This window comes from Echeneis naucrates, chromosome 3 (assembly GCF_900963305.1).
Source record: "Echeneis naucrates chromosome 3, fEcheNa1.1, whole genome shotgun sequence".
Classification (NCBI taxonomy): Eukaryota; Metazoa; Chordata; class Actinopteri; order Carangiformes; family Echeneidae; genus Echeneis; species Echeneis naucrates.
Window position 1 is genome coordinate 21,056,138 of NC_042513.1, and position 10,328 is coordinate 21,066,465.

At 42.3% G+C, this 10,328-nt stretch overlaps 1 protein-coding gene and 1 long non-coding RNA gene across 2 annotated transcripts; one reads left to right on the top strand and one right to left on the bottom strand.

Annotated features, from left to right (window-relative positions):
• xkr5b (XK related 5b) lies at positions 1-6,482 on the bottom strand. The gene is made up of 13 exons (XM_029498530.1): positions 6,373-6,482; positions 5,143-5,232; positions 4,950-5,055; positions 4,681-4,847; positions 3,780-3,913; positions 3,603-3,681; positions 3,329-3,498; positions 2,858-2,969; positions 2,531-2,698; positions 2,237-2,434; positions 2,030-2,097; positions 1,612-1,795; positions 1-1,318 (listed from the first exon to the last, which is right to left on the bottom strand). The coding sequence occupies exons 1-13, from the start codon at positions 6,479-6,481 to the stop codon at positions 642-644; spliced, it is 2,262 nt and encodes a 753-aa protein (XP_029354390.1). The 5' UTR covers position 6,482; the 3' UTR covers positions 1-641.
• Positions 426-3,177, top strand: LOC115041202 (uncharacterized). The gene is made up of 2 exons (XR_003840593.1): positions 426-1,282; positions 1,633-3,177. It is a non-coding gene; the product is annotated as an uncharacterized LOC115041202 (long non-coding RNA).
• Positions 6,483-10,328: the final 3,846 nt, after the last annotated feature.

Sequence of the window (10,328 nt, forward strand, 5' to 3'; positions counted from 1 at the left end):
CAAATTTCAACCAGTTTGAATCGGTCATTTTCCTTTCAGAAACAGCTTATGCTAAACTGAAACACATTCCTCCCGCTCTCTAGCTTTGAGAGGACACTTTTCCTGTAAAGTGGTGTTAGTCACTGTTAAGTGCTCTGATGACTTGCATAGGAAGAAGGCCGCCACATTCTCCCACACACAGGAATTTTCAAGGTGCTTTTTTTCTTAATCCTGCCAGCAAGGAGCACCATATTTGAGGAGGTTCGTACTGTTTAGGCCTTCTCCATGCAGCCGCTTCGACCAACCAGGACCGAAAGTGCAGTAACACAATTTGTCACCAGCTGACCACCCAGCTGCACTAAAGTGATCTGCAGAATCAGAGATACCTCCACCAAGAATTGAATCAAATTCCCAACAGAGGAGTGCAAGTGTTTCTCCCCTGTGTCACCCAGGTATTGCACTAACCTGCAATTTTCACCACTGTATCTGCACATCAGAGGACAAAAATTAAATAAGATATGTACTACATATTCTTTCATGACTGATTTGTTGAACTGAAAGGGCCCCAATCTCCCCACCAGACCTTCCCAAGTTAATTATATATATATATATATCTGCTAAACTGAACCAAAGATATCATTCCCTACCTCCTCTCTCTCTCCTTACACGGCTCTCTCTCTGCTGTCCACAAACTGGACCATCTGTTTGCGAGCGTGGGAGATGACAGGAGTGAGTGGGATGACTGGAGAACCAGGCGTGGTGGCACCAGGGGTCGAGCCACCAGGGGTGGAGGCGACGGGTGTCGAAGCTGCAGGTGATGAAGCTGCAGGTGTTGAAGCTGCAGGTGTAGAAACAGAAGGGGTCGAAGCACCAGGGGTCCCTCCTGGTGTTGGGCCCGGTGTTGTACCTGGAGTGGCAGGGATCACAACGACTGGGGCCAGGCCTGGACTTTCAGCCCCAGCTCGAGGCTCCAATCGTGGGGTGGATGTGATAAAACGAGCCTCCCTGATCCGGTAGGGACTTCGGTAAGTGGAGATGGGCGACAGCTCGGACCCCCAGCCCAGGTAGCTCCCACTGGAGGGAGACTGTGCATCAGCGCTGAAATACAGTGTGGTGCTGGACTCTCCAGGGATCCCTGCCTTTTTCTCTGGTGAGCCAATCAGGAGAGGCGAACGTCGCTCAGGTGACCAGCCAGGGGTCTTAATGTCCAAGGACCCCGCGGAGGACGAGGCCTCGGTCAGGGTTGCAGCGTTGCTATCGATGTGGCGAAGACTTCCTGGTTGCCTCGGAGATGAAATTGTGGGTGAGCCATAAGCAGCACTCTGAAACTCTTCATCACCTTTGAATGCGAAAGTACACTGAATTTAAATATCTTCAATTGATGATTCAATGAGGAATTTCTGCTATGGCCATGAAGGATTTAAAGCGATTTTCAAAAATAAAACACAAAGATATGAAATACTTTTGGGATGTGTGAGCTGCAGGTGTTGAAACTATTTTTCACCGGTAGTTAAAGAAATACAAAGCAGTACAAAACACTATTTTACATTTCTGTGGTCATTAAGTGTGTGATTTAGTGTGTGCATGATCATGGATGGTCAGTGTTGGTCAGTGCCTGTGCCTGTGTCTGACCTTTTTCGTCCGATTGGGCAGCACTGGACTCTTCTTCTGCAGTTTCTTCAGGAATGGACTCCTGGACTGGGATAATCTCCGGGAACCGTCTCATGTCCTGGATTGTTGTGGGAGGAGCTTTTCTCACTGGTCTCGCCACCACAGTACTGGGAGGTGGCTTTTGCGGCTGGACTGCCTCTCTCACCTGAAGACAAGACCCACAGAACCATGGGGGATGCACGCACACACTCCTCTTTGAGATTTGAACAAGACTCAGCAAGTCACTGAAGGGATTTTATTGTGGTTACTTTGGATTTTATTTATAATTTGTCTGACCTCTCCTTTGTTTGTGTGTGTCGCAGGCTGCTTCCAGTCTGGCTTTGTTTTCAAATCCTACATGAAGTGTGGGTTTCCTGCATGTGTTAAAATGATTAGTTACCTGTGGAGGCTGGGTCACTTGTGGTGGAGATGGTTGAGGAGCTGGATGGGAGATTTGAGGAACCTTTGGTTGAATAGGTGGAATCTAACAAATCACAGAGCAAAAGGGAATGAGAAACCATTTCGACAATGTTAAAACATGTTAGACTGGGCTACAGTAAGAAGCAGAAATTAAATCTTGATGTTAAAAATTAATAGTGATGGAGATAACAAACCCGAGGGATATAAGGTTCATCTGGGGAGTGGACTTCTTCAGACAGACCCATCAGTCCAGCCAGCCCCCCCTCACCGTACGCCGACCAGATCTTTGCTACATCTCCCGTCTTCAGGGCCAAGCGTATGAGCAGCCAGTGGTGATGTTTCCAGCCCTCCCACTGGATTGGAAGGTCCATGAGAGTCCCACCTCCTGGATTAGATCAATGACCAGAGTACAGTCATAATTACAGAAGACAGGCAGACAAACCTAAAGACTGACAGACAGATAGACAGGTCTCTGACATACCTGAAAGTGTTGCATGGCGATGGAAAGTGGGTGTAACTTTCTCCTCCAACGAAAGTGTAGATCCACGCTCCATGCAGGCTCCACTGATCCCTCTGTGGCGAATACTCTGGAAAATCTCAAAGGATTTAGGATGTAGGAATCGATAGTATAGGACCAGTGCTATCACTCCTGGAGAGAGAAAAACGGTGGAAAAGCACAGAGAAATGAGGACAAAGGCTTGGGATGAAAACTGGAAATTACTACAGTCAAATGATCGTGCAGGTGTGGAAATCAGTCATGAGCAACAACATGTATAAATGCTTTGTACACAGTGGTTGTGTGTCTAACCAATGAGGAAGCTGCAGAAAACTGCTGCTGGGATCGCAACAGTGTCCCAGGACACCATGGAAAACAACCAGGAGGAGGCCAGAAGAAGGAAAGCATTTTCCAAGAACATGGCCTCAGGGAGAAACAGAAAAAGAGGAAAGTGGTTAAAAGTCACTGCTTTTCAAACAATTTCTTTGAGATTGCATTGTCTTACTTTATAGTCACATTTTGTGCACTACAATAGCTTAGTATTTTATTTTGAGAAGGTTAGACTGGCTCCAAGTGCGTTGACGTAACTTCTGCCATGATATTGATATTGTAATAATAAAAACTTGATTTGGTCTCATGTATGATGAGAATTTTTTTTTCCCAGATTAAATATTATATTTTACTAATATTAATCAACTACCTGTTTCTTTAGTACAAATATAAGAGTTGTTCTCTGTCAGAATTGGATAAATTCACAGAAGCAGAACTCAATCGCAAACATACCAGGTAGAATCCAGCAATGCGGCATCTGGATTGACCGTACTTCACGTTGAGGAAAAGAAAGATGTGAATGGCTCCCAGAACTAAATTGAACAGTCTCCATCGACTAGTTGACCGTATGATGTCAGTCTGCTGAGACACCATCCAGAAAGTTGCACCCAACCAGTGCACGCCTGGCACGCACAAACACACACCCCCACAACTAAATAATTATTCCAGCTCATCACATACTGAAACTGTGATTATTTATATGATTTAACAAACTTCAACAACTTGCCAATGACTCCGAGGATCCACTGTTTGAAGATGCGTGTGAAGAGCATGAGTACAGCAAAGCGGGATCCCAACATACTGACCTGCAGACAGAAGAAACACACACACACAAAGCCGCTTATGACAAATCATAAACAGTTATCTGTTATGGAGTTATTGAAAAATTGTTCAAATGTCCGACCCTCCACAGGAGTCGACAGAGAATGGCAGCTGGGGTCATCTGTAAGTGTCCCGGTCTGATGAGTGAACAGGCTCTGGCATAGAGGACCAAGGCCCAGGCAAGAGACAACAGACACACCACAAAACACACCGAGGCTGCACGGACGGAGAAATAGAGTAAAGAGAGAAAAATAAGATTACATTAGAAACAATACTGCTACTGGTACACATTGGAAACAGATTGCAGGTAAATTTCTAAGAATTAAAGTTGCACTTAGTATTTTTATGGTCACTCTGAAAACAAAACATCTGACATACAGTAGAATTATATATAAACATGCTATTGTCAATGTGTTACCAGTTTCCTAAAAACTCGGAACTTGCACTCGGATTCTTCATCTCAAACCCCAGTCTCAAACCCCAGTCCATATGTTCACCATCTTTCAGCTCTATTTTGGTCTCCACTCAGAGAAATATTAGCCTCTCGGTCCATAAATCTATTTGTCTGCACGTTTGTGCTGATAATTAGCATACAAGGATTTATCAGACCTAATTTACTAAAAGCAGAAACATGATGCATACTTGAGAGTGAACCAAAACAGTAAAATTTTGGATAGACAGCTAAGAATGAGTTGAGATTCAGGTGTCTGCAATTTGATCACTAAGACTGACCCCTTTCACGATGTGACATTGTATTCACATTGCCATCTAATAAATAAAAATCAATGTTTGCTATTGTTCCAAAGTTTGTTGTATATTTATCGAGTCCTTTAGATGAAAATGGCTTTTCAGAAAGTTGTTTGTTCAAACAACGCAGACAGCACACACCCTAAATAGATTTCTTTACCGTATCTACCTTCACACGCAGGTACAGTATATGTGCTGTTTCACACCTTATCACACATGCACACATAACTTCTTACCTGGAGATTTGATTCCTATATCAGTACAGATGAGGACGTATGTCTGCAGCAGTGTCTCAGGGAGGGTGACCACCAAAGCCTCAAACAGACGCAAGGCGGACACATCCGCCTGCTGCATGATCTCACCATACACATCCTCATCTGGCAGACGCATGCACTCCCACAGCCTGTGAAGGCCCAATAAGGATGAAGGGGAGGAAGATGAAGATAGATCATCATCAAACAACAAATTTATAGTTACACACACAATATATTAAATGTTGGCCAACCTTTTGAAGATACCGAGGTGCAGAATATGTGTCCAGGTGAGAGACTTCCTGCGTATACGTCCATCCGACAGGTACCACAGGTAACTGAGCCACTGAGGACCCCAACCTGTAAAACAATTAACTGTAACAATTTACCTCAATCTATTTAGCTTTCCATTGATCTACCGGGTTGTTATGACTGATGTTATCTCACCTGGCACCAGGAACAGAGCAGTGAAGCCGGCAAGATGCGCATAGCAATAGTTGTGACCCACCCATAGATAGTACACAAAGCAGTAGATCACTAAAGAAAGAAAAACACAGACACAGATTCAAAGAGGACATAAACCCACAGGAATATATTTGTACAGTGAGCCTGTCTGAGACTGTTTGGGTGCTACAATTAAGGCTAAATAATAAACACACATGGAAAAGTAGAAACTAACTTGTGTGTAAAATTTTGAGATGTTTTTCACTTGTTTAATTCCATTTGTTGCTTCTGTATACTTCTACAGAGACACATCTAAAACCATGAACACTATACAACTGTGTTGTGTATACAGTACTTTTTGTACATATACTCAGTAATATATGTAAAATTGTGTGTAGGGAACATGTATCAGTAATAACAACTGATCAACAATCACAGTAGTAATGTAATCCTGATGAGAAAAATTCTTCAGGATTATAAATCACTTTAAAATTTGATTGTAGTTTACATGTAACTGAAACCTTTTTTTTTTTTTTGAGCCCAAGAATCAGAAAAACTCTTTACATGTTAATGCTTTTTATGTTACAACTATCATATTCAACATGTCTTTTCTTTGGTATTTGCAATCTGCAGAGTCGGACAGATCTAAGGTTTACTGACATCAGATGACCCCCCTTCCCCCGGCTGTGGGGCTCTGCAGCCCCCCACCCCTCCCCAGCATTGTAACAGTGTAATCTGAGCCTCTGTGGCAGGCGGGCCGTCCGGGCCGTCCGGGCCCAGTCCCGGGGTCCGCCCATCAGCTCGTCCATTCATAACCCTCCAAAAAGGGCGCTGGAATATGACAACATGTCTCCGCTGTGTTCGGCCTCTGCAAGCTGACATGATGCAGCAGTGAGTCTGCAGTTCTGCGGCAAACAGGACTTCACGACTGCAGCGTTTAAAAACAGGACAGAGACGCAGACTGCGGCTGACGCTGAGATTACACACAGATGTCCAACTTCACACGTTGTGTTGTGTTGTGTTGTTGCCGAGGCGGAGTGTGATCAGGACCATCAGCAGCCTCCGTCCGTGCAGCGGCCAAAAAGGCACGCGCACGACAGTAAAGTGCAATAACACACAGCAGGGATGTGCACGAGCGCATATTATCATATTTCAACACACAGTTAGTGACACAACCCTCGTTTTAAGCGCGCGCGCGCGTGTGTGTGTGTGTGTGTCCCAGGTAGGACTCACGCGCCGTCCTCTCTGCGACGATGAGGAATGCGGTAAAGAAGAAGACGCAAACTTGGCAGCAGGGCACGCAGGAGCCTCCATGGCTGGGAGTCGCCGAGTAGTCCCTCATGGCGGCCCTGAACCGGTTCTGGGTTCTCTGATGGCTGAGCCGGGTCTCAGACTGTGGACTCAGGCCGTCCTGGTTCCGGTCCGGAGTTGATCCAGCTGCAGCAGCCCGCCCTCACAGCTATGTGTCCCCCTCCCGACGTCTCCACCCGTCCCGTTAAAACGATACACACCGAGGATGTGCGTGCGTGCGTGCGTGAGTGAGTGTGAGTGTGTGTGTGTGTGTGTGTGTGTGTGTGTGTGTGTGTGTGTGTGTGGACAGTAACGTTTTAGCCATGAGAGGATTTTAACAAGATGAGTCTACAAATACATTTTTATTTTCCATAAAGATATTAGATGAGATAAGATATTGTTTTATTCCTTAAGATCGTGTGCAGCAAGTCTGGGATGTTTCTTTGTAAGTGCTGCATAAATATTCCTGACATCTCCATCCTGTTTGGAGATGACCAGCAGGAAGTAGGTTGTATTTACCACCTCAGTACAGGTCACAGGCCTTGTAGCTTATTTGTAGCTTATTTGTATGGATGACTAAAACCTTTGAATTTGAATTAAAAAAGCCTATTAAATGCCATTTTAACATTGTAGCGTTTTTAGGAAATGAGGCCCTTTTTGAAAAGATGGCTTTCCAAGAACTTCACGAAAAGACAGAGATGGGAGAGCCTGCTCTGATAGGATTCACCATCTGGGAACACTGGATGAGAACAGACTGTGACCCAGAAAAAGCAGAAGACTGTCTGGCTGAGTCCAAGTAAATGGTCCAGATCCAGAAGACACTGAAACATTAGCGACCTGAATATGACTGGGACGACCACGGGGAGCCAGTCTAGGTTGATAAGTAGTGAAGTGGCATGTGCCCTTTTGTGCTGATTGAAGACCAGACGGACAGCTGCCCTCTGGGACATTTGTCAAGGTTTCACTGAGCACAAAGGAAGAGATGCTGGGAGAGCAATGCAGAAGTAAAGGTGAGTGATAACCAAGGCCTGGACCAGGCTGGGTGACATGATCAAAGGTGGATGGATCATTGTCGTCAAACAGGTCTGGTAGAAGGTGGACTTCCTTCATCAGGCTGGGATGATACTCGGATGGGAATGAAAGCATTGAGGGTTGAGAAAGGACTTTTTGAGCAGAAATAATGAGCTGCTGTCTCAAAATTAGGTGGCCTGACGAGCAGGGACACTGAATGGACACCAGGGGGAGTTTGATCCCAACAACTCACAGTTCTCATTATGCAGAAAGGTTTGCTCTCCTCTAATGAACACAAATAGTCATAATATTGCATAATATATCTTTATCAGTACCTGAAGCACTATAATATCACTGTGGTCATCAAGGGCATAACTTTGAGTTAAAAGTTTTCTCATAAAACTTTAAACTTTTTATTTTATTGACTTATCCAACTAAAAAGTTAAAATAGAATAATCAATTCAAGAGAACAGAGCAGCAGTGTTTTAACAGTCATTGCTGTTGTCGCCCTAACTTGTTGTAACCATAAAATTCAAAACACCATATTAGACAACTTTTGTTCTACCTGGAGGTGCTGTGGCTGCACACCCACAGTGACCCATTATTATCCGACTGAACGACAGATTAATGACGTTACCTTCAATCATCATTATAAATGAGGGTGCTAAATGTTTCTATCCGACAGGTAACTGTTTACTAAATCTGACTGTGTTTAATGTTTATATCCGACATGTAACTGTTCACTAAATCTGACTCTGTTTAATATTTATGTCCGACATGTAACTGTTTACTAAATCTGACTCTGTTTAATGTTTATATCCGACATGTAACTGTTTACTAAATCTGGCTGTGTTTAATGTTTATGTCCGACATGTAACTGTTCACTAAATCTGACTGTGTTTAATGTTTATATCCGACATGTAACTGTTCACTAAATCTGACTCTGTGTTTAATGTTTATATCCGACATGTAACTGTTCACTAAATCTGACTGTGTTTAATGTTTATATCCGACATGTAACTGTTTACTAAATCTGACTGTGTTTAATGTTTATGTCCGACATGTAACTGTTTACTAAATCTGACTGTGTTTAATGTTTATGTCCGACATGTAACTGTTCACTAAATCTGACTCTGTTTAATGTTTATATCCGACATGTAACTGTTCACTAAATCTGACTGTTTAATGTTTATATCCGACATGTAACTGTTCACTAAATCTGACTCTGTTTAATGTTTATATCCGACATGTAACTGTTCACTAAATCTGACTGTGTTTAATGTTTATGTCCGACATGTAACTGTTTACTAAATCTGACTGTGTTTAATATTTATATCCGACATGTAACTGTTCACTAAATCTGACTGTGTTTAATGTTTATATCCGACATGTAACTGTTTACTAAATCTGACTGTGTTTAATGTTTATATCCGACATGTAACTGTTTACTAAATCTGACTGTGTTTAATGTTTACGTCCGACATGTAACTGTTTACTAAATCTGACTGTGTTTAATGTTTACATCCGACATGTAACTGTTTACTAAATCTGACTGTGTTTAATGTTTACGTCCGACATGTAACTGTTCACTAAATCTGACTGTGTTTAATATTTATATCCGACATGTAACTGTTCACTAAATCTGACTCTGTTTAATGTTTATATCCGACATGTAACTGTTCACTAAATCTGACTCTGTTTAATGTTTATATCCGACATGTAACTGTTCACTAAATCTGACTGTGTTTAATGTTTATGTCCGACATGTAACTGTTTACTAAATCTGACTGTGTTTAATATTTATATCCGACATGTAACTGTTCACTAAATCTGACTGTGTTTAATGTTTATATCCGACATGTAACTGTTTACTAAATCTGACTGTGTTTAATGTTTATATCCGACATGTAACTGTTTACTAAATCTGACTGTGTTTAATGTTTATATCCGACATGTAACTGTTCACTAAATCTGACTCTGTGTTTAATGTTTATATCCGACATGTAACTGTTCACTAAATCTGACTCTGTGTTTATTGTTTATATCCGACATGTAACTGCTCACTAAATCTGACTCTGTGTTTAATGTTTATATCCGACACGTAACTGTTCACTAAATCTGACTGTGTTTAATGTTTATGTCCGACATGTAACTGTTCACTAAATCTGACTCTGTGTTTAATGTTTATGTCCCGACATGTAACTGTTTACTAAATCTGACTGTGTTTAATGTTTATGTCCGACATGTAACTGTTCACTAAATCTGACTCTGTGTTTAATGTTTATGTCCGACATGTAACTGTTTACTAAATCTGACTGTGTTTAATGTTTATGTCCGACATGTAACTGTTCACTAAATCTGACTATGTGTTTAATGTTTATGTCCGACATGTAACTGTTTACTAAATCTGACTGTGTTTAATGTTTATATCCGACATGTAACTGTTCACTAAATCTGACTCTGTGTTTAATGTTTATATCCGACGTGTAACTAGCTGTGTCTTTCTGCACAAAAAAACATTAACGAGTAATGTCCCGGTCCTTGTGTGTGTTGTTGTGTCTGCAGCTGGAGCCCTCTCTCTGTCTCTTTCTTTCTGATGGAGCTACCAAACTCAGCTGTTTCTGTCAAAGATAACGTTTTTGTGTCGGGCTTTAATACAAGCTAGGCTAACGAACGTTAGCATTAGAGCTGGTCAGTTAGCTTACGTTACAAGCTAACGGCCCTGTTTCTTACCTTGCTCTACGTTTCTCGTCTCAAATTCACCGTCACAACCTTTTTAAAAAACATTTGTATAGAAAATTTCTCGACCCTTTATTTTCTTATTCGTCTTTCTTTTCCTTTCTGATCACTGGATGATGGACTGATGCTGACTGGACATTTTCCTACCG

Excerpts from the sequence above, each read along its gene's own strand:
- xkr5b (XM_029498530.1), bottom strand. The coding sequence starts at position 6,481 with ATGAGGGACTACTCGGCGACTCCCAGCCATGGAGGCTCCTGCGTGCCC. Across the intron at positions 3,499-3,602 it reads GTGGATCCTCGGAGTCATTG|GCGTGCACTGGTTGGGTGCA; the intron begins GCAAGTTGTTGA and ends TGTGCGTGCCAG. Across the intron at positions 2,098-2,236 it reads TTATATCCCTCGGGTTTGTT|CAAAGGTTCCTCAAATCTCC; the intron begins ATCTCCATCACT and ends CACCTATTCAAC.